Below are 25,677 nucleotides of genomic sequence, written 5' to 3'. Positions count from 1 at the left end.
TTTATTCTTGGCATAAAGGTGTTTGTAAAGGTATCTACCTTCTATGATAAATGAATAGAAGTCATGTTTACACTTAGACAGTCATTGATCTAGTTGTTCTCTTGTACAAATAGTAAGGATAAAATTGGTAAAATATAACTGGAAGACAATTTGACACAAAAAGCCTGAAAAATGCATTCACACAATGTGTGCTAGAAAATCTCCTTCTAGAAATTTATTTTAACAAAAGACAAGAATTTCTACAGTGATTTTCAAGAAGAATTTTTCTTGCACAAAAAAAAGAAACCTAAGCATTCAACACTAGAAGATTCGTAAAACTATGAAATATCCACCCAAAGGAACACTGTGAACTGCTGAAAATGAAGTTATGGAAAAACATTTATTGATGTGGGAAGATGTGCATGAGATATTGTTGGTATCTGAAAGGTTATAAACTATATGCACAGTGCTTCACAGGTTTTCTAAAAATAAATATATTTATCCCTAAAATGTCTCAATAACTATACAACAAAATAAATACGAACAATGCTTTTTTCGAAGGACTTTCGTTTATTCTGTTTTGATTCTGTGTATTTTCTGCAGTAAGCATAAATTAATTGTATAGTAAGAAAAATAAGTTTCAAAAACTCAAAAGAACTAGTAAAGTACTTCTGAGCTAAATAGCAAATTGATCACTTCTTCATTTATTATGTGAATTCTCAGCTCTGGCTTTTCAGATTCCTTATTTTAAAAATTTAAGAGGCAAAGCTGAACTCCCAGAGCAAGGAGATCTTAGGGCTGCTCTCTCAGGGGAGGTGATTGTCCTTGTGTTAAAGCCCTGGGTGATGGGCTCGTTTTACTGACCTCATCTTACTGTTGACCATAAACTGGAAAACTGGTGTCAAGATGGGGGTGGCTTTGTCAGAGATACTCAAGCCACTGCCCTGAGGCTCAGTGAAGTTTTAGGCAGCTTTGCTGCCCGTTCTTAGTTCTTTGTGGTTCCAAGGAAGTTTCCTTCAAAAGGAAAGAAACTGATTAGTGCCCACTCTGGGTTGCTGTCACCAAATGGACACAAGCTCTGGCTGCTATGCCTGCTGCACTGACCTGAAATCTAACTTATATTATTATTATTACTAGAGGCCCAGTGCACAACATTTGTGCACTTGGGAGAGGCCCTTTCACAGTCTGGGAGCCCTCAGGGGGATGTTTGGCTGATGGCTTAGGCCCGTGGGGAGTGGGCCTAAGCCGTCAGTTGGACATCCTTAGCACTGTCGCAGAGGCGGGCCACTGCACTCACCAGGCGTCAGCCCAGCTTGTGGCTGAGAGGTGCTCCCCTATGGGAGCACACTGGCCGCCAGGGGGGAGCTCCTGCGTTGAGCATCTTCCCCCTGGTGGTCAGTGTGCATCATATCAACTGGTCATTCTGTTCAGTCGATTTGCATATTACACTTTTATTATATAGGATTATTATTATTGTAGCTAGTGTATATTAACCCTTTGCTATATTCCATGCACCCTGTCAAGCACTTTGCATACAATATTTTACTTAAGTTCTTAACAGCAGCCTTGGAAGATTAATACCCTCATTACTCCCAATTTATAGAGAAGGGAATAATTTGCTCAAGAAGACACAGGTAGTAAGGGGTAGAGTTGAGATAGAAACCCATACCATCTGGATTTTATTAGATGCCCCTTAACCATTTAAAGTCCACATGTTCATAATTCCCATTGGGAAGAAAGTTCAGTTGGCCATTCTTGGGTCTTCCTAAACCAGAGGAGAAGTGATTCCAAGAAAATACTAAACCGCCTTCACAACCAGAGGAGTGATTCTGCTACACACAGTGCCCTTGGCTGCTGGAGGCAAGGACAGCCAAGACATAACCGAGGGTCCTTCATGTTCAGCTACACACTGACTGGCTCAAACTTATCACTTAACCTCTCTGAACCTCAGGGCCTTCTGTGGAAGATGAGCTTTATAATACTTGTCCTAAATACCTCATTTGTGAATACCAAAGGAGACAATGTATGTGTAAGCACTTTTAAAAGTACAAAGGGCAAGGAATCTTGATTAACCCTGCATGCAAATTGCTCCTGCTGGAAAGCCCAAAGGCATTGCAATTTTTATATACCACTTTGCAAAAGACAGACAGGGGCTGTAGAAATACAGAGAAACCTTAATGTGAAAAAATCCCATGTGTAATGTTTCCCCCTTGTTTAGAATTCAGTTTATTAAGTTCTGAGGAAAAGTCATTTACCCAGTGTTCCCTTCTCCCACTGAATGCTCTTTATTTAATGATTTCTCTCTAAGTGCATGAACTTTTGAACAACAGGAATTTCTGCCACAGGACTTAAGACTCTCCTGTGACTTGATGTTAGGAAATCTCCTCAGTCATGTGCTTTCTGCTCCCTGGGGGTGGATTGGAGCTTTGGCAGTGAGTTCATACACATTCTGTTTGAACTTAGGATGATACTTGGCTCAATAATTCAAAAATATTATACCAAGGTTTAGAATTATACTTGCATAAAGGACTAATCTTTTTTAAAAAAACTAGTATCTAGGGTTAAGAAACAGGAAGGGATTTTCTAACCATTTTTAAATTGTAAAAGCATTACATGCCCATGTTGAACAATTCAAATGGAAAACATATGGTGAAAGGTAAAAGTACCAACTCAATGCACATTGCCACTTCCCACTGGTAAACACTACAAATGATTTCTCATATACGTTTTGAGAATTTTCTATGATTAAACAAGCCAGTGGATGTAAGCACACATCTGTTTACTTTTTAACACAAAACAGTATAATTCATACTATATAGTCAATGCTCTGAAAATGCCCGTCTTCTCCTACAAGTGTGCTTGTACTGTTTTCTGTGTCCCCTTGTACAGTTATAACAGTTTTAATCTCTGCAGTATTCCATTGCATGAAAATATCGTAAATTATTTCAGTACTTTCCTCTGAATGTATATTTTGTTGTTCATAGATTTTTAATATCACAAACAATGCTGCAACCGATTCCACCACATTTCTTTGCTCGGTGGTACGAGTAAATCTGTAGGAAAATTCTTAGAAGTAAAACTGATAAGTCAAAAGAGATGTGCATTTAAAATGTTGATAGATATTACAAATTGGGATTCATGGAACAGACTAAGAGCTGTCAAAGGGGAGGGGGTTTGGGAGACTGGATGAAAGAAGGTGGAGGGATTAAGCAAAAATATTATATATATATATATATATATATATATATATATATATATATATATGAGGCCCAATGCATGAAATTCGTGCAACAGTAGGCCTTCCTACCCCCAGCTGCCAGCACCAGCTTCCCTCTGGCACCCGAGACCCAGGCTTCCCTCTCAGCCCCAGCTTTGTCCGGAAGGACATCTGGTCTAATTAGCATATTATGATTTTATTATTATAAATATATATAAAACATATAGACACAGACAGTAGTGTGGTAAAAGCCAAAGAGAAAGGGGGTAGGGGTAGGTGGGTGTAAACAAAGGGGAGGGGAGATAGGGATGGAAAGAGACTTTGCTTAGGGTGATGGGCACACAATGCAGTGTGCACATGATGTTTTATTGAGTTGTACACTTGAAACCTGTGTGGTTTTGAGAACCAACGTCACCCCAACAGATTCAATTAAAAGAAAATAAATAGATAGATAGATAATGCTAATTTCCTTTCCCCACAATTGGAATGTGAGAGCCTGACCTTCACCAACAATGGGTATGGACTGTACAAGAAACTATTAGACTGAGGTGCATAATATCAATGATTCTGTGAACACTGAATTAAAATAAGCATTTCTAGGTCTTAGATATTAAAAAACTGGAAATGCCTGCGTGAGGTGTACCGTGAATTGCCAGGCTTCTCACTCTGATGAGAAACAAGGCTGCAGTGAACCAAGTCTCATAAAGAGGTTAACACTCCCGAGTGCTCACTGGGTGCCAGGCACTGTTCTCAGTGCTTTACTTACACTAACCCATGTCCTCCTGCCAATCCTCTGAGGAAGGCACGTCATCATCTCCATTTTACAGTCAAGACAACTAAGGCAGGAAAAGCTAAGTTCATTCAGCTCATCAGTGATAGAGCTCAGGTTTGAACCAGAAGTTCGAGTCCAGAGTCAGGCACTTTTAACCATGAATGCCTCTGCCTCTATGCTCCTACTGATGTGCTAAACACATTTGTTAAACACAGACTCTATGCCAAGAACAATACATGCACCATCTTATCCTCACAGCAATACAAAGCATTATCCCTATTCCTCAGAGGTATTAAAGAGGCTCACCAAAGTGACAGAAGGAGGATTTGTACCAGAAGCTTATATTTATCCTCCTATACCATTTCTTCACAATGAGATGTATAAGGAGGCTAAATGAGAGTCATCCTGTGAATAAATAGCTCTTACTGGGGGCTTCATCACACCTAATTCTTCCTTTATCATAGTTATATACATTAGAATGCTCACATATTCTTAATCACATGCTTGTGGTCATACAGCGGCGACTTGGTCTATCTTATAAAGTGTGTCTTCCGATTGTCCAATTTGGACAAAAAATGAAGGCAAAATTGAGATCTCCCGATTCTAAATATCAACAAAGCCTGTTTAGGAAAAGTGACATATTGGGTGAGGATGAGCAGGTCCCACACTCCGGTACATACATCACTACAATGCGATAGCAACATATTTTTAATCTCAGTGAGCAACGCATTATCAGCCCATCAAAAGACAACAACGAAAACATCACCGGTGCTGGTTCCTGAGTTTACAACTGTATCTCCTTACTGTCTACAGAAAACCCAAGAGATGAAGGAGAGCTTCAGAGAAGAGGTTTCTGGGTGGGAAAGCCCACCAATCACTGCTCTGCTCACACCCACCAAGCCCAGCACAGCCCTGGATTCAAATCTGCTAGGCTTATTACCCACTGTGTGACCTGGGACAAGTTACTGAACCTCCCTAGCCAAAGTTTCCCCATCTGTAAAGGGAGGGATAATCAATAGTCCTTACCTCATTAATCTGTTATGAAGATTCAATATCACTGCCCTGAAGGTTGAGAGTGAAGCACAGATCACAGAAGCCCACCTGGGGGGATCCCCTCCCTTTCATGCTGCAGTGTCTTACTGAGTTTTGTGTTAATGCAATCAGAAAAACACTCTCCTATATCTACTAGTAAGTCTGAGACTGGGGGAAAATGTCTACTCATCTTCTTATGACAGATTCATACTCTTGAGGTCAGAGTGTGCACACCCTATATTTCTGTGTCTGGCAGCCCAGGTCATGAATGGGGCATCAGAGCTCTGTTACTGTCACAAAACAAACAAACCTGTCATCAGAGCTTATCTTTTCCTTATCATAGCGTGTTAGGCAGAAGTCTCTCAGTATGATTGCTTAGTAGGCTTGGGAGGTTAATTTGATCATCTCCTAAAAGTTTACTTTTTTGTACACCATGGATACTAATGTAATATCACTTCAAGTGTTTTCCTGTGCTTGTACATAGTAAAATATGTCAGCCTGGAAGAATATGCAAATTTTTCCATTATGCTATCTAGTTTTAAGGGCAATTAAATATTTACTTTGAGCTCCTCACATTGCATTGCAAATCCATAAAAAACGTACTATTCATTTCTGTCCCTAAAGCTTATTTAGCATTAAGTTATTGCCATTATTTCTCTTTCACTGAAAATTGGGCTTTCAGTTATACATCATGACTTATATTATGTGAATCTCTGTTTGCAAATAAATTTAGTCTTTTTTCTGTTTATGTGAGATCGATTACCTCTGTAGGGAGGTGTATGAGCTGGGCAGAGAGCAGCAACTGTTTAAGGTTTTCTCTATGAGAAGACATCTGCATCTCATGAGATCAGTGTCTGCTCTTCTATCACCCTGTGAACAAAGACTTTCAAGGAACAAGGCCAGTCTTGCTAGGCTCTGATGGCCAGAATCAGATCTATATGAAGTCAAGACATCATTTTGAAAAGTAAAGTATAAAAATAATAATAATAATTTCTCAAACTGGCTGTTAGAAATTGTGTAGATCCAAAAATGGTATTTTCACAGTTGCATTTTAAAAAGAAAGCTACATTTTGTCAGAATGGTTGCTGTCTATAAAGATAACTTTTGTCTTCCATGCCCTAATCTTTTGTTCTAGGGAGTAAGACAGTGAACTAAAAATCAGGCAAAACTTGAGGGTTGAATAAGCAGTGTCTAAGATAAGAAAAAAAATAAAGATTTGTATGTCATTCATTTGGGGCAATAAAGGAGACAGTTTTTGGACTCTTGTTAGCTTCCCTTAACAAGACCCCCTTCCTGTCCATTTCTGGTTCCTATACACCTGCCTCCTGCCACCCAATTCAAACTTTTAAGTCCTCTTTGAGTTCTCTCTTCCCCTTACTCCCTTCCTTTCATCAATCTTGAAAACCTATTCACCCTTACTTTATATTTTTTCATTTGTTACACACCTAGTTCAAGATTTCTGTTCCCCTTCTCTATCATAGCACAACGGCCTTCTAACTAATCTCACTGATTCCTAATGGCTCTCCATTCAGTGTAGCCTCTGCATCATGACCACATTCACCTTCCCACAAGACCATTTGATCATATCATTTCTCTGCTCCAACACTTTCCAGGGAAGACTTAAACTCCATGGCTAGTTATTTCATCGATTCTGATTTGCTTTTCCAGGAATATTTCCTGAATTGCAAAACTAAGGAGGCACTCACTCTCAGGTGCCCACCCTGCACTTAAATGCTTTTAAGAGTAAGGGCTTCTATAAATTCTTCACCCTAAGCGGCTACCTGGCTTCACCCTGAGCTTCTATGGTACATCTTGTAGAGATATTCCCTTGGCCAAGGAGGTCCACCACTCAGATCTCCCTTCAAGAAAGAACTTGTTAGTCAGCTGCAAAAAGTGCAATTAGCTGCCAGTCTCCAGTTACAGGACATTCAGGATCTGCCTCAAGTTTTGAGTCATAGCCATGTTCTTCCTAGGAACCACCAGTCAGTGACTAAGCATCTTAGGGGTACTAGGCCTGGCCATTTCTGTACAACATGGGGCTCCATTAATATAAAATAAGGCAGTCTCCTCTGGAGGCGACTGCATTGTGGTGTGAAGCAGAATTGGCTTCCTCCTCCTTTTATCTCCTTTTACTTTTATCCTCCAATACACTACTTATTCATTAACTCTGCTTCAGTATCTGTTTCCAGAAAACATAAATGACATAACTAGTCAGCAACTGGTCCTACCAGGCTGGACCTGGAGCTAGAGATGGAGTGATATGCTGAAATGGCCTTGCCATAGTGTTTAGGAGGCTGGGCTCCTGAATTTGCAGTCAAATCCCAGCTCTACCACTTCTGACCTGTATAACCTTTTACAGATTATGTAACTTTTCAGTACTTCAGTTCCTTCATCTGTAAAATGAGGGTTTCAGTAGCAAGAGAGGACTAGGTGAGACAATGCATTTTCAAGTATTTAGCACAGTACCTGGCCCATAATAAATGTTCAAGAAATATTCATTATTATTTTATAGACTTATAAATGCCATTTACAGAGCTTGTTGGATATAATAAAATAGAAGAAATTTTCACTTTCTCAAAGAATTTTCCAAAGGATATAATAAGGCTAATAAGAATTAATTAAAAACATTTCAAACCCAACCCTGTATTTTTTTTTCAGTTACACTTCCTCTTATTACAAATGTAGGTCCTCTTCTCTACCCAATGTCATCACCTTGCTGTCTCCTGCCCTGATTTGTTTCTTCCCATATTTCTTTCTATCCCCTCACAGTGCCTATTCCTCATCTCTCCATCCGTTTCTGCTAATAATCTCCTTCTCAAGTTGGTTGAGAACCCACCTTCTCCAGAGTTTCCTTGACCAGCCTTCCCTCCCCTCCCCAACTATGATCATTTCTCTCTACTGGCAAAGCCTAAGAATGGTATCATTTTGAAACTAGAACAAAAAATAAACTAATTCTCAAACCATATTTAAGATCTTCGTGCCTCCATAAGCAACTGTTAGTAATGAAACAGGCAAGACTTCTCCCAACTAACCTTTTTCCCAAGGCTAAGAGATGGTTGGCAAAGCAATGCTCATAAAAGCTTACTTAAGGATGAATGTTTTCAGCTATGGATGCATGGTCAGTCTACAACTACATTTTTTACATCCTCTTTCTATTATGTGAGCCTTAAAAAAAATAAATGTTTTATAAGACAATCTTGGTCATATAAAGGGGAAACAATTATATGGGGGAAGTGTTTTACAATCATTTTAGGTATTGTAGTTAACATAAAGCTGTTCTATAAAATAAAAGCTGGGTCTATAATACATCTAAAAGCCAGTAGAAAATCACAATTAGAGACAGATGGCAAACATGGTATTTTTTCCTCTCACTATTTTGGACATATGATGTTCCCTATAAAATGGCACTAAATGTGACCACCCAGTGCCATATAAACTCAAAAGAATAAAGCTCTTTTTATGCCTATGAAACTTATTTCCAACAAAATAACCAACTTCAAAAGTAAGATGAACATGATTTGTATGGAGTTGAATGTAATAAATATTTATACATAGCTTAATATTTACATATATGCATTAATGCATATTGCAATACATACCAAAAAAAGTACTACTAAAGCTTCAGCCTTCCTGTACATTCAATTTTAAATTCTCACCAAGCTGTTTACATTCAAAGCCAAGATTCCTACATCAAATAGGTTACAATCTTAGGTGTATGTACTTAAATATTGTAAATGAATAGTACCTAAAAAAGTCCATTATACATAAAGCAATACATGAGTATAACATTAATAGCCTACACAGATTTTTAATGGCTCCTAATATAATATGCCCTTTCAAGGAACCCTTAGTACATACTGAAGTTCATTTTTACTATATTACTTTGAGTAATTATGAATGGAACATGGCTAAAATAAGCTTTAGAAGTATGTAATTGTTTGAAATACACATAATCCTCTATAAGCATAGAGCTCTATAAATGATAAACTACTACAACTCAAACACTAAAAAGTAAAAGTGGTTTCCACACTGATTTTCAAGAATATACATTTTTATTGTTACACTTCTGTAAACTCTTTTACCAAAGATGACAATCATTTCCAATTCAAAGCAAATCAAAAGCAATTGTTTGTTTTTTAATCAACATCATGATGCAAAAATAATAGCAAATGTAAAATAATTAACCTATATACTACCTCATTTTAAATATAGTGAAAAACTATAAAATGTCCTAATATATTCCACTTAACAAATTTAAATTTAAGCTTCTTCCATTTCCAATATCAATACCCACTGTGCATTTAGAAAACCCAGCTGTGAAAACCTATTTTATTTAGTTTCTTAGAAAACTCCTAGTTTAACCTACTTTACCTTATGAATTCTGAATTCCTAATTTTTTCTCATCTTCACAACAATTAGTAATTATTGATCTCTCCAAAAGCAAAAACATAATGCAAAGTGAAAGAATTATTATAATATGAAGACAAGAGAATTAATTTCTACTCTACAAGTGAACAATACTCAAGACAAGATGTTTATTCTAAACATATAGCACAGGACAGTCATAATTAGCTCCTCACCACAGTTAGAAATATACATACACATTTTTTTCAAAATAAGTACTTTGAATAAAGTCAAGTAACATAAGCATCTTTGTATCTTAAGGATTTGAAATAGCAATTAAATCAGAACCTTAAATCATTCATCTCTATAACTAGAAAAGCAAGTCCCAAGGATGTAAATCTCACTGAATGAGACAAGAGATGCTGAATGTATAATTAATTGCTAAATTTCTTAATTTTAGGATGTAGCACCCAACGTTGGCAAATAAACAATGTGATTTATGAGCCCACACTCTCACACTGCTTCACTAGAGTTAAGAAACACGTATATCCTAGATGCGCCCTGTGGATGAGATTTCTGCAAGCCAAGAAACATAGCAGGACCCGGCGATAGCAAGTCTAGCCCATCTACTTATTATTCAAGCACGAGTATTTAGAATACCTAAAGTGCCTGCTGAACACTGCAGCTCAACATCCCCTGAGGTGACTCCGAAGCAGAACCACATCTTTCCCCTCGGTGATTACTGAGTTTTAAGAAGGCAGGCAACACGGGGTAGAAATTCTCTCATGCAGCAGCAAGATAACTCTTCTCTCCAAATTTTCAAAAACAACACTCCCTCCCTATAGACACAGACACACTCACCTTTTTTTTTTAAGAAAGAAAGGAGGGTTTTTCAAATAGATGCCTAAAACATGCCACTTGCATGGGGATGAAAAATATATTTTTCCTCTACTTGCTGCCGTGTAAGATGCTTACAGATCTGATTAGAAAACCTGGATGTACATAAAAAGTAGTGCTTTCCATGAGATTCCTTCAGTGATATCTGCCTGCACAGACACATGTGTACATAAATAATACATACTTACGCAAACATGCCTACATTAACAAGGACATACACACGCACGCACGCACACATAGACCAGTAATTAAGCTTACACTGTTCTATAAGCCCCCTTTGACATTTTTTAGCATGCATATTATTCAGAAGACAGATTTTTAAAAAATTAATAAGCAGCTGCATATAATGCATGCCAAAGTGACATGTTTAGAGGAGCAAATACATTACCAGACGCATTTTGAAGTTTCTGGAACACCTGCAGGTAAAAGCAGACTGTGAGTCAGATGCTGGCACACGGTATTCCTCAGAATCACAGAGCTCGCTGAGTCTGTGGGGGAATATGAGGCGAGTGTGAGGCTGGAAACCTTTGAGTTGAGCTCACTCTAGGCATCAGAAAGCCTCAAAGAGGGGAAAGAAAAAGGCAGCCCACAGACAGCTAGATGAGAAACTTCTGGCACCTCTCCAGCTCAGGAATGAATTCTCTGTAATTTGGAGACGCATAGTGATGGAAATGAAGAGAAACTTGGATTTACGCGTGGATTTGCTCAGCCATGCAGAAATGGGCAGGTAACAGTCTCTCGGCTCATTTTGAAGCAGTCACTCAGGAAAAGACTGGATCAAAAAATTAACAGGCATCCTCTTTTGAAAAAATCAAAAGGCTACTCCAGCCAGCTTCCCAAGATGCCTTTACAAACTTCAAATGGATCATTCCATTAGCTATTTCTTGCACATTTTATTAATCCCAGTGCAGAGGTAAGCTAGAAAATCTAATTCCTTTTATGTAGAAAACTGGATTTATTGCTTGTCTTTATAATGCACTTTAGTCATATAAAAACATAGATTTACTTACAGAGTTCTCATTTCTTGTGTAAAACCAGTACTGTTTTGTCCAGAAAAAAAAAAATAATAATGCTAAAGGGCTTGTTCACAGCTTTTCAAGGAAGTGGGGGAAAAATGTTTTAATACTCAGAAGCTGAGCTGAGTACGTATATATTTAAATGTGGGGTATGAAGCAAAGCGAGTATAAAGGAAGAGCCCTGAGCCATTCAGTGGCACATAAGAGAAATGGTTACACATGAGCATTGAGCAGGCAGGTGGCTCAAGTCTATAAATATATACATAATTAAGGGAAGGGAGAAAAGAGCTTTGGCAAATTAAGTTCTCACAGACAATAGCTGTGATTCTGTCTGGGCTTATAAACAGGCTAGCAATTTCTGGGGAGCACACGTGGACTTCACCTTGCCTGAAGAATTCCTCAGCTGACTAACAGAGCGAGCTTGGAAGCATAGCACACTAGCAATATATATTCAAATGTAATGAGGGAAAGGACAATATAACCATGAAAAATGTTGTCATGTTGCATTGTGCCTGTGTGGCTTAACTACTCATCCAACCTTGCAGATGGCCATTTGCCTGAATTCAATAGCAAACGTGCTATTGATGGGAGAGTGGAGGTGGGAGGCGGATTTTATTTGTTTTACTACACACACAGGCCTTTGGGAGGCTCAGAATTCAGGATAAAATGTCTGGGTTGAGTGTGGGAGTGATTATTTTCAAGGCCACATTTATCTATAATAAATTCAAAGTGGAATTAATAATGACCAATTAAGCTATTTATTATATTAACTCTTGAAGTCAAGGGCAGAACAATGTTTATGTTTATTGATGAAGGGTCGATGGCAAGCCCGCTAAAGATGGCCAGGCTCCCCTTTAAGCATGCTCAATGAACTTGTATTGACTGAGCAGCCTCCAGGCCTCCTCATGTTCCAGTACCCAGTCCTTTTTGTCTGGGAGATTTTTTCCCATATCTCTCCACTGCCATCTTCTTCATCTATTCATTCAACAAATGTTCAGTGAAGTAGATACTCCACCTAATGTTATGAAGAACACAAGAACACTTAAGATGAGACCCTCCCTCAAGAAGCTTCCCATTGTTAAAGAGTACCACAACGGGTCTCAGGAAGGGGTGGGCATATCATAATTACTTACAAATACCCACACCCACTGCCATCTCTTTTTCCACTTTGGATTCACTTTTGGGGAGGTGAGGCAAGCAGAATTTGCACCTGTTTTGAAAAACTCTCCCCAGGTGAGCCTTGGTCTCTTTCTTCACTCCATAGGAAGAACTACAATTCAAGGGAAATGTTAGAAGCCCTCTAACCATAGAGAGAAGGGTGTGCCACCCACTGCTGCAGGTAGACTCAAGCTACACAGCTACTCAAGCTGACCTGCACGTCTGTGTCTCTGCCAATCATGGGACCATGGCAGAGGCCCATACCTACTCAGTGTGACCCACAGGCTGGGTCTGCAAGATTCTGAAGAGAAAAGGTAGCCTTTTGGATCATTTATATAACTTCTCTGGGCTGTTTCCTTATCTATACAATGACAGGATAGGGCAGGCAGTGCACTCTCTGAGGAAGCCAGTTCTATGCTATGTTGGCACCTACACAAGTACAATCCCAAGGTCAGAGCTAAAAAGTCCTGACTTCTACTAACTTACTGCTTCATGGTACCTGCTCAGCAAAAAAAAATCTCATGAGGGTGAAACTTCAGCCAGAGAACGAGGGACCTAGCATCATAGGCTTATCCTTCTCCACTTTTCCACATGGAGGGCCACTGAAGAATTCAGAGCATGAGAACAAGCCTGTTATCTGCCAACTCCCTCCATCCTTTGCTTCAGCAATGGCCTCAGATCCAGACCCAAAGGAACCCTAGTGAGTGACAGATTCTGGAAACTTCAAGCAGAGTGGTCACCTAGCCAGAGGCCAGGCTGCCACCCAGCCCACAGCCTCCATGGCCGATCCCCATCAAATAAGTATGAGAGCCTGAGTAGGAAGGTTTAGGGCTTAGAAGAACAGCTCCTCCAGGCTCTAGTTCTAATCTTTCATGGTGTCCCATGCCACTCCTCAGAGGTCTAGAGGAGACTATGGCCATACCACTCCACCCCTCCTTGTCTGTCAGCACAGGCTCACTCTGTGTCCTGCAAACCCACCCAAGGTGACAATAAAAGCAGTTCAGAAGGGAAGCTCACCCAGCCTCCCTCACTGACTGCTCTGAGCTCAGCTCCACTGTCACTCACACAGGGAGAAGCCAACCTTTGAAGATATTTTAAAGACAAAGTTCATGCAACCAACTAAAAAGATAAACTTCTTCATGTAATAACTCTACTAAATAACAAATGTTTTCTATCTCCTCTTGTTCTCAGTTAAGAAAATCAGGGAAGCTCAACCTTGAAGCACAACTGTTCAAAAGCGTAGCACTGCAGAGAGAATGAAGACAGACAGACCTGAGTATGTAGACAGGATTCTCTACTTAGTGGTCACATGTCTTTGAATAAGCCATTTAAATTCCCTCATACTACTCCCTCCTCTGTAAAAGAAAAAATAGCTACCTTATCAAGTTATTTGGGGAGTTAAAATCTGTTGTGTAATATTCTCTCTCCAAAAACAGATATTGCTTCTCTTTTAGAAAAATATTCTTGATTGGGTCCCTGGACTTAAATTAAAATCCAGGATGCCCTTTAAAAAAAACTTAAGACTATGGCCATACCACTCCACCCCTTCTTGACTATCAGCACAGGCTGGCACAAAATTAGTTACTCGAGAAATAGGAATTCAAATTATAATAATCAAAAGTGCCCAAATGCCCAGTTGGGGGCTCGGCCTGCGTGGCTCAGGAGTTAAGCGCTGACCTATGAACCAAATGCCCAGTTGGTATTGCGCAGTGGTTGAGCATCGAACCATGAACCAGGAGGTCACTGGTTCGATTCCCAATCATGACATATGCTTGGGTTGCAGGCGGGTAGGGGGCCTGTAGGAGGTAGCTAATCAATGATTCTCTCTCATCAATGTTTCTAACTCTCTATTCCTCTCATTTCTCTCTCTCTAAAGATCAATAAAAACATTTTTTAAAGTGTCCAAATGCCTTCAATACCCCCATTAGCCTGTGAGGACAGAAACTATGTCTTAATCATTTTCATATCCCTCATACCCACTATGCCATGTGCCTCTGCATCCATTCCACAAGTTTTTATCAAGCACCTACCCCTACCACATTCCTACCTAGGAACCAGGGACATAGCAGAGGACAAGACAGGTGGCTCCAGCCTTCATGTGGCTCACAGCCCAGTGAGGGACACGAAAGTTAAGTAAGTTCCATGAATAACTAAAATATATGTCTTAGTTATCTTAGGTTGCCATAGCAAAACACCACAGCCTGGGTGGCTAAAACAACAGACACTTATTTCTCACAGTTCTGGAGGCTGAGAAGCCTGAGATCAAGGTGCTGTCAGATTTGGTTCCTGGTGAGGGCCCTTTTCCTGGCTTGTCTACAGCCACCTTCTCACTTATTGTTCACATGGCAGACAGAGGAAGCTCTTCCTCGTCTTACTAGGATTCTAATCCCAATGGGGCTCCATCCTCATGACCTCATCTCCCAAAAGTCTCACCTCCAAATAACATCATATTGAGGATTAGGATTTCAATAATATGAATTTTGGAGGGACACAAACATTCTCTCCATAACAAATATAAATGAATTAACTAATTAGTTAATGATAAATCGTTTTAGTCTTTTGTTTACAACAGCCCAGACAATGTCAAGGGCACAAATGGAGGAAAATTTGTGACTGTTTCTGATTATTACCTTCAAACCTGAGACTTGGGGCTAATGGTTGGTTCTCGTTAAGTGGCAGGTTTCTCACTAGGAGCTGTCTCAGGGGATAGCTAGCCGAGGCAGCCTTTGATCTGTCCTCACCATCCTTTCCACCCCATCGGCAAAACGTTCTGGTTCCTGGCCTCACTGTTTTACATCCAAGCTGTCTGAAATGTAATAAGCTTTTTTAAAAGAGCACCCTGGATTTTAATTAAAGTTCAGGGACCCAACCAAGGATATTTTTCTAAAAGACAAGCAATATCTGTTTTTGGAGACGGAACATTTCATAACAGAGATTTCATATATTGTGATGAGTGATAAAAAGTGACATGGATTGAACCCTCAAAGGAACCAGACTGCAGGATGGATATGTGTGCATGTGTACATGTGTGCACACGTGTGTGCGTGTGTAATGCTCAGCCTGCATAATGAGGACAGAGTCAGGGAGACTCTGTTACTTAAACCGTCCACCTATCTAAGGCAGACAGCTAGTGGAACAACACAAAGGCCTGTCTCTCGAGAGCAGGAGAGTATCTTTTGTTTTCCCTGACGATTCCCTTTGGTGTAAAAGGCTTTAACTACAAGACTCCCTTGCAAACAGCATTAGATAAGAATTCAACTTCTCCAAGTGCCAGTCAGCAGATGTCTACCACAGACCTCAGAGAAAGGCACCATGTGGGATACTGCACTTCTATGCCACTCACTGGTAAAGAAATGTAAAATAAAATGAGGCCCCAATAGCATACCTGGCAGTTTGGCAAGATTATTCCACCCACGAGTTTTGTTTTGTTTTCATAAACTCATGCTTGCTGCTTGGAAAGTCCCTAATAATCCCCATTCGTCAAGCCAGTCGGGGGCTACTGAAAAGTGAGCTCCAAAGCCACCTGCTTTTTCAATGAACCCGAAAGTCCTACGACCACACTGGTGTGGGAGGGGTGACTCGTGCCCATTTCAGGCCCTTCTGGGGTCCTTAAGTACTGTGAAATGGATAGTGGAAGACCTATTAGCAGCTGGCAGATGACCTCAGGTAGCAGGGCCAGAAGCTTAGAAACTTCTGGTATTCCCATCCCCAGAGGCTGTGGCACTCCATAGGGCCGGCAACCACAGGTGCTGCCCTACTAAGACAGCTGAGAGAGAGGCTGCCAGCGGTCTATACAGAGCCTTAGCCAAGGTGCTGGCTGGGCACCAATCCTGGGCCTGTGGACATGAAACAGGAACCTGGGGTAGTGGTATGAGCCCCATTTCCCTGACATTACAAATGTTATTTCTCCAGATCCAAAGGACAAAGGATAAGGAGGTTTTATGAGAGATACCATGCTGGACAGATATCTCAACCCTATCCATCAAACCATCAAACAATTAGGCTAAATCACCCGCAACCTAGTTTTCTACATCAATTTCAGCTTGTGATGGTAAATATAAAATGATGAGCTATAACACACACTAGAGAACCAGTGCACGAATTCATGCACCAGTGGGGTCCCTCGGCCTGGCCTGTGGGATTGGGCTGAAACCAGCTCACCAACATCCCCCTAGGGATCCCAGATTGCGAGAGGGTGCAGGCCAGGCCAAGGGACCCCACCAGTGCATGATCAGGGCTGGGAAGAGATGTGGGAGGGTTCCAGGGAGTGTCTGGCCCATCTCACTCAGTCCCGATCAGCCAGACCCCAGCAGCAAGCTAACCTACCAGTTGAAGCATCTGGCCCCTGGTGGTCAGTGCACGTCATAGCAACTGGTCAACTGGCTGACTGCCCCCCCATGGTCAGTGCACATCATAGTGAGCAGCTGAGCGGCCTTAGCATATCATTAGCATATTACGCTTTGATTGGTTGAACAGATGACCAGTCGATTGGGCATTTAGCATATTAGGCATTTATTATATAGGACTAGAGGCCCAGTGCACAAAAATTTGTGCACTCGGGGGGGGGGGGGAGGGGTCCCTCAGCCTGGCCTGTGCCCTCTCGCAGTCTGGGACCCCTCAGGGGATGACCACTTGCTGGCTTAGGCCTGCTCCCTGGGGGATTGGGCCTAAGATGGCAATCAGACATCCCTCTGGCAGTCTGGCAGCCCTCGGGGGATGTCCACTTGCCAGTGGGGAGCAAGCCTAAACTGCAGTCAGACATCCTTAGCGCTGCTGAGGAGGCAGGAGAGGCTCCCACCACCTCCGCCGTACTGGAAGCCATCAGCCTGGCTTGTGGCTGAGCAGAGCTCCTCCCATGTGAGAGCACCCTGACCACCAGAGGGCAGCTCCTGCATTGAGCATCTGCCCCCTGGTGGTCAGTGTGTGTCATAGTGACCAGTCATTCCCAGTCTTTCTGCTGTTAGGGTCAGTTTGCATATTACCCTGTTACTATATAGGATAGAGGCCTGGTGCACGGGAGGGGGTGGGCGGCTGGTTTGCCCTGAAGGGTGTCCTAGATCAGGGTGGGGGTCCCGCTTGGGTGCCTGGCCAGCCTGGGTGAGGGGCTGATGGCTGTTTGCAGCTGGTCGCACCCCCTTCCGGGTGGGGGTCCCCACTGGGGTGCCTAGCAAGCCTGGATGAGGGGCTGATGGCTGTTTGCAGCTGGTCACACCCCCTTCAGGGTGGGGGTCCCCACTGGGGTGCCTGGCTAGTCTGGGTGACGGGCTGAGGGCCGTTTTCAGGCTGGTGGGCAACTGAAGCTCCCAACCTCTCCTTTTTTTCTTTTATTCTGGGATTTATTTACCTTCTATGGCTGTCACTGGAGCTTAGAGCTGGCTCCAGCTGAGGCCTCAGCTGCTGAAAGCAGGTATATGGGGTTTGTTTGGCTTCTATAATTGAAACACTGTTGTGGTCCTGCTCACTCCAGCTCTGATGGCTGAAAGCAGGTATCTGGGGTTTGTTTAGCTTCTATAATTGCAACATTGTTTCTTAGAGTGCAGCTCAGAGCCCAGCTGCGGCAGGCGGGGAACCTTGGTTTCCTCCATCACTGGAGCAAGCAAGCCTCCTGTTCGCTTCAGCTGCCTGGCTGCCGGCCACCATCTTGGTTGGCAGTTAATTTGCATATCGCCCTGATTAGCCAATGGGAAGCATGTCGGAGGTACGGTTAATTACCCTATTTGTCTTTTATTAGATTAGATAACTCTATATTTATTGTTACATATTTTACTATAAGGGAAATATATTGTAATCTTTGACAACAGCAAGCGACAATACTTCCAAGCCTTGAAAGGCCAGCCAATAAAAGAAAATGAGAACAATGTGCAAGCACCACCTATGGAAATCTAAGACATGGAAAGTACATAACCAGGAGTCAATTACCAACTCAGAATCAAGAAGTGACATCTATGATTCTCAGAGTGTACAGATCAGGGGCTCTTCCACAACAGGCACAAGTGACCCTCCTGCCAAAAGAAGTGCCGTCTGTGTAGGAGACAGGCACAGGACGAGGAGTTAGAGGACCCAGGGTCTCAGTTGCTGCTCCATCTCCTGGCACTGTGACCTCAGCCTCAGATCTCCCATCAGTGTCACGGGATCATGTCAGCCCTGCCTACTTCTTAGTGTTAATGTACAGAGAACAACACATATGCTAATTTGCAGTATACAAATGCATTGAGGCCTTATTGCCCTACCTCAGCACAAGGCATGAGAGCATCATTGAAAATCATTACTGTTTCATCAACACAATGTCTTTGTGAAAGGAGAAAGAACCTATAAGAACCTTAAGAGGAAGTCAGTATGCGAAGGATTAAGCCATATTAAAGACAGAGCCAAGAAAATCAAACATCCCCATCATGCCTAACAATCCAGCCCAGTCGGGGGTAGTATACTTCAATTACAGAGAGCTGTATGGACAGACTATCAAAGTTCTTGCTCAACTGAACTGAAGCATTGCAAATTGGCCACCACTAAGACTCACCAAGGAATTCCTCATATAAACAGTAGTCAATGTCAATTAACCTTTGTGAACATGAAAAGTAAATGGAAAGGTTGAGGAATTAACAAGGAGACAAACACAGATGCCAGATGCAAGCACGATGTTACTGTAAATGCTACAATCACATGGTGGTTAATTTTAGTATAGTAGGAATGGCTCTCATGATAAAAGATCTTTTCTAAAAATGGGTGTGCATTAAAATAGAGGCTGAGTCTAATCTATATTTTTCCCTATAGCACTCTGATTAATCTCACATCTGCACTTAAAGTACAAATATTTATTGAAGATACCATATTGGTGCCTTCTGAATGTTTGAAGAATCAGTAAATATATTGCATTCGACAGTATATCATTCAACTCCCTTAATCGAAGATTCAAATAAAATTAATTAAATCTATGTCATTAAGACATCTTTTCCTCTAAGGGGGGAAAATTGTGGAGTATATAACGGAGCAACAACACGGCTTTGAGTCCATTACCAGGCCCAGGGCAATAATGCAATTGGAACCTGCCACCCTTAACCCTTGACCTGGCCCTTATTCTTCACATACCACCTCTTTCAGCAATGTGGGGCCCCTTATGCATGTGTGTGGACAACCCAGAAGACAGGTGCAAGTTCTGATCAAACCACCCCAACCTCATGGTCCAAAATACCCACATTGTACACCTCCTGGGCTTAGATATGTGCATACTAGTTACACAGTCCTGCCCTCAATATTTTAGACCAGAAGGCCCTGGAAATTGCCTTCCATCATTTATATAGGGGCTTCTGCAATCTAGCCTGTGGAACCATGCTCTAAAAAGTAACCACAGACTCTATGTGGGTGTCTCCTTTGTTACTTGACTTTTCACCCCATGGGAAAGGGCATGCCCAGAGGACACAAGGCAGGCCCTCTTAGATGCAGGGCTCAGGGCAAGGACCATGGTTCCTTAGGTCTAATTCTGAAACCCATTATCTTTCCAGCTAAACTCTTCTCCCTATGATTCCTTTAATTTGATGATTACGTGATCTATATCCATGATTCATTTCTTCATCAGCTTCTTCTCAGTTAGAGCCTTTAATTTTACAACTTCTCACATTATAATCTGTGTCCTTACTACTGAGCATCATTGTTTTCTCTAAGATCACTCAGGATTTTCACCTTATCAAATTCAAATTCCCCCAGCAGGTGTTTTTCCCTCCATCTAGCCTTGTTCTGCCCCTGTGCCCCTTTCATGCTCACATCATTCATTTCCTCTGCCACTACTTTTATTTCTCTTCCTCCTACATCCATTCAGTGCACTGCTATGAACCAAGTATCTTCCAACTCTACATGTAGGTGTTCATCTATTCCCATGGTTAGCTGATCCAAGCATACTTATTCAATTTTCTTTGACCCATAGCGTTTCTCTCCACATTTTCAGCAACTCAAATCCATAGTTTATTTTTAAACACTTGAAGCTCATCTTTTCTATGAACTATTTCCACAGACCTAATCACTCCAGGTAATATATAACAGCTCCAAAGTTGGGGTTCTAGCTCTGTATGAATACAATAGAGAAGCACACAGAAATGGTAAAAAGGAATCCTTTTATTTGCCAAGCCTAATGGATTGATATTAGTATCTATATTCCTAGAGTCATGTTTCCAACACCTTTACATGGTACAGGAACCATCTGAGGGTCTTGTTAAAATTCAGATTCTTGTATAGTGTTCTGGGTGGGGCCTGAGAATTTACATTTCTAACAAGCTCTCAGATGATGGTGATGTTATTGATCAGTGGTTACACTTAGAGTACCAAGTGTCTAGGTTTTTTAGTATGAGTTTGGATTTATCAGGAGAGAGTGACATTATCAATTAGTAATGTCTACCATAAGCATGGGAATAGAGAATGGCAACACTGATCAAATTATTAATGATTCATTGATTTATTTAAAAATATTTATTGAGTACTATGTATCAGGCACCATGGACAGAGTGAAGACAGTGAAAATCCCTGTGTTCATGGAACTCACATTCTAGCTGTATAGACAATTTAAAAGTAAACCAATAAACAAGGTAATCTATGTATAGAGGTGATAATTTTACATAGTACTACGAAGGCAATGAAGGCACAAACAGGTGACTTATAGAGTAAATGGAGAGGGCTACTTCCAACCAACTGGTTAGGGAAAGCCTCTCCACTGAGGTGATGGCTGGGCTGAGACCTGAAAAGTGGAAACAACTCAGACATGTTATTACTAAGGGCACAAGCTTTCTTCAGAGGGAACAGCAAAAACAACAGCCCAGAGTCAGGAAGGGGATCAGTGTGCCACATATTTATCTTCAGATAGTAAAACAAACACAGACTTTGTATTCAGGCAAGTGTGGGTTCTAATCTCAATTGTCCCACCACGAACAAGTTACTTAACTCATTTCTATGTTGTACAAAAAAATTGTTTCTTGCTATCTGTCAGAGGTTTGCTAGATGCCAGAAATACAATAGTGAATAAGGGGTAATCCTATTCTCATGAAGCTTCTATTTCAGCCCTATGAACCTGTTTCCTCATTTATAAAGTGAATAAGATAATACTTACTGTGCAAAGTCATCAAATAAAATAATGTTTTGAAAATTTTATTATGTAATACTTAATAAGTATTCAATGATTATTAGAATTCCTATATTACTTTCATATTTGGCAATATAATGTTGACAAAATTCACATGCCTTTTGTGTATTTTTTGTTGTTGTTGTTAATCCTCACCCAGGGAAATTTTTTCTTTGTTTTTTTTTTTTCTTTTGAGAGAGAACATAAGGGAGGATAGACACACAGTAAAAAACATCGATGTGAGAGAGACAAATTGATTAGCTGAATCGAACCGACATCCCTTCAGTTCTCGGGCCAATGCTCCAACCACAGAAACAAACTGGCCTGGGCCCTTTTGTGTATATAAAATTTGTGACTTTTTAATGTTTTATTTTTCCCCTTGGATTATAAATTCTCAAATTTAAGGAGCATAATCTTTTATAGTTGTTTGGCACCTTAGAGAGCACTTTATTCACACAATTCTTCAACAAATATTTTATTGAGGGCCCAATAAATAAATAAGTTGGTGATTGTGTTATAAAGAAAACTAGAGAAAAATAAGAGGAAAAAAGAGTGATGGGGAACAGGAAATGTTATTATATTTAGAGTAGCCAGGGAGGACTCAATGATAAGGTTATATTTAGGCTAAACTAAGAAGATTGAGGGTATAAGCCATGTGAGTTTCTGAGGAAAGAATTTTCAGGCAAAGGAACAGCAAGTGAAGAAGCCTGAGAGTTCAGTGTGTTTGGGAAGAGCAAGGAGGCCAATATGGCAAATTCATTCATTTTATAAAAGAGGAAATTAAGGCCTAGAGAAATAACTTTGGCAGACCCAAGTGTATCAGTTATTGTAGCAGCTATAACAAAATGAACAAATACTCCAGTGCAAGAAAAGTATATGTCTTACTTTTGTAAATAAGACATATACCATTCCAGAGCAGCGGGGAACTCTCCTTCAAGCAGTGATTCAGGATCCCAGGATCCCCTCATACTGTGTCTCTGTCATCTGCAACCCCACAGCTTCCAGGATCACTCCACGTGTCAACTTCTTGTGTCGACAGGAAGAGATTATGAAGGATCACATATAGGAAGAGTATAAAATAGGTCATGCCTTGAAGTGTCAACCATCAATTCCATTTTCGCTATTGTTTAGTCACTTACAACAAAGGAGACTGGAAAATGTAGTCCAGCAGAAAAGTGAGCAAAAGGGATTTGGTGAGCACCTAGCCAGTCTCTAGCAGGTCAAGTTACCTTCCTCCTAGCCTGTGCATTCTTCCTTTGCAATACACATATGTGGGTATGATATAATGCTCTCTATAAAATGATCTCTGTCTTAGTGATAGTTGCTGCTAATCCTATATAATAAAAGGGTAATATGCAAATTGACCCTAACAGCAGAACAACCATAATGGCCACTCAACCAATCACTATGAGGCACACTGACCACCTCTCGGTCCCTTCCCCCAGCCGGCAGGCTCCCATCACCGATGGCAAACAGGAACCAGGGGTGAGTGGCGGGGGACGCAGGCAGCATGAGGAAAAGGCCTGCCTCACAAATCACCCCACACACAGAGGGTGACCCATGGCAGGGGCGAGGCTGGCAAGCAGATGGGAACAGCTGACCTCTCAGTCCCTCCCCCTGGCCGGCAGGCTCCGGTAGCCCAGTGGCGAATGGGGAACAGTGGGTGGGTGGCAGCAGGGGGTAGGGCAGGCTGCTGGCAGCCAGGGAAGATGGCCCTGATTGCAGGCCAGGCCTAGGGACTGTACCCATGCACGGATTTTGTGTACCGGGCCTTTAGTAACAATATAAAAGAGAAAGAAGAATTCCGAGTTATCTGCTGCCAGCTGAAACAAACTCTATTGGTCAAGTAGTTTAATCTTACTGAGATTGGAATAATGGAGAAAGAGAGACACCTATAACAGAGTGAAGGATCAAACAGAGATATGTTGTAATGAAGGAAAATTCATACAGGAAATCATATCACCCCACTTCCTCTGCCCCGACTGGTTCACAAGAGCTGCAAGTCGACAACCAGTTGCTCTCTCTACATTTTCTTACTCCAGCATCTCAGCAGATTATTGTGAGGATCATATGGAGATCACATATGCAAAACAAATAAACCAAAAAAAAAACACAAAACTGAGGTGTCACTATTGTTATAAAATTCAATTACAAGTAATGGAAAGAAAATATCTGTGTTAGTGAGGCAAGAAGTTAGAGCCTTGTAATTAAACTGGATTATTCTATAAAAATCTTTTTCAGCCGAAACCAGTTTGGCTCAGTGGATAGAGCGTCGGTCTGCGGACTGAAAGGTCCCAGGTTCGATTCCGGTCAAGGGCATGTACCTGGGTTGCGGGCACATCCCCAGTAGAAGGTGTGCAGGAGGCAGCTGATCGATGTTTCTCTCTCATCGATGTTTCTAACGCTATCTCTCTCCCTTCCTCTCTGTAAAAAATCAATAAAATATATTTTAAAAAAATCTTTTTCAATATAAAAAAAGACCAATTAAAACTTTCAAAAGCAATATATATCTAAGAAAAGCACAATTCCCAGAGGATAGTTCTAGAGGTAAATATAAACAAAGTCTATGGTTTACAAACTCTAGTTTTAAGTTTTTAGGAGCTAAAATTATATAATTAAAGTCAAATGACCCCCTTCATACAGAAATAATAGCAACATTATGAATAAATATAAGTCAATGTTTGGGATCAATGAAAACAGTCCAAGTACTCCTTCAACAGAAAATATTACTTAAGATATCAGGCTGGATTTTATTTAAATAATAGTCATTAATGACCAGAAAACACTGTGTAAATTAAATCTATCACTGATTTTAAATTGAGTAATGCATATAACTTGAACATCTCCCCAAAATAAATAAATGAAAGTCATGAAAAGATTAAAATAATGTATAGCAGAAAATTAGGAAAGTGTCTATCAACTTGGAAAAAAATAAGAGCTGAGTTAATATCATTTCATTTTAATAAATATTTGCTGAGCACTCACCATGAGTATGCTGACCACCTCTTACAAATGATCCAATTAATCCCCAATATCTGAAAATAGTTACAACTACTTTAAATCTGGGCATAATCTTGGTAAGGGTACTTGCATCTGGTACCAGATTTTTTCTTTTTGCAAGGACAGGCTAATGATGATGTGGAGGCTTTGGGAACATGCTTGATGGAGTTAATTAAGTGGCAATGAGTAATATATGGGCATGGGGTACACAAAGCACAAAGAGAGTTCTACTTTCTCAGAACTCATTATACTTATTTCCTATTCCACTGATTTGCCAATTAATCATTGATCATGTGCTGCCTGTGACATTTCCTGTCTTGTCAATCTGTATTAATACATTATTCTTATGCTGGTTTAATCTCTTCATCTTGCCTCTCTAATACTGAGAACAGAAACCAAACAAAACAAAAAACCTAACATGTTTGACTTCTTTAAAAGCTCTTTTGCACACAATAGGTGCCTAATTGTAATATCTGTTAATGCAATCAATGAATTCAGATCTGGGAATCTTTTTACAAAAAAATATGTTTTAATTTTTAATTTATTTTTTTAGAGAGATAGAAGAAGGGAGAGGAAAGAAAGAAACATGGATAAGAGAGAACCATCAACTGGTTGCCTCCTGCCTGCCCCCTACTGGGGATTGAGCCTGTAACCCAGACATCTGACCTGACTGGAAGTCAAACCATTGACCTCTCTGTGCTTGGGGTGACACGCAGACAATTGAGCCACACGAGCCAAGGTCAGAATCTTAGAATCTTTTTAGATTAAGCCAAACCAGATTAAAAGTAAATCCAAACTAGAATATGGTCTTCTGTCTATAACTGAGGATCTGAGACCTCTATTGGAAGTGCTAGGGTTGATTTGTATCAGTAATTATAGGAAAAACTTTGAAGGAAACACAGGAATGATATGGACAGAATAGACTGGGGGAGAGAAGGAAAGACCAATGGATTGAAAAGCACATCATAACCAAACTTCACAAATCCATCTACCAAAGAGTTGACTAATAGCTTTCAAACTTCACATCCAAATACATACAGCATAAAAAAGATTAAGAATGAAGAGCCAGTGAGAAAAAAAAAAAACTTTTAATGATACCATGATGCCATTCTATTGTGAAAAATCAGACTTCATAATGAGTCAAACCTTTAAAATGCAA

At 40.7% G+C, this 25,677-nt stretch overlaps 1 protein-coding gene across 1 annotated transcript in view; it reads right to left on the bottom strand.

Moving 5' to 3' along the window:
• IQCJ (IQ motif containing J) overlaps positions 1-10,773 on the bottom strand; it is a 163,612-nt gene extending 152,839 nt beyond the window's left edge. The window contains exon 1 of the mRNA XM_081086770.1: positions 10,630-10,773. Coding sequence (XP_080942896.1) covers positions 10,630-10,638 — 9 coding nt within the window. The 5' untranslated portion in view covers positions 10,639-10,773. The remainder of the gene's footprint in view (positions 1-10,629) is intronic.
• Positions 10,774-25,677: the final 14,904 nt, after the last annotated feature.

This window comes from Myotis nattereri, assembly GCF_964212035.1.
Source record: "Myotis nattereri genome assembly, chromosome: 3".
In the NCBI taxonomy this organism is placed as follows: Eukaryota; Metazoa; Chordata; class Mammalia; order Chiroptera; family Vespertilionidae; genus Myotis; species Myotis nattereri.
Note: the sequence above shows the minus strand (reverse complement) of the source record. Positions and strands in the feature narration are given on the sequence as shown.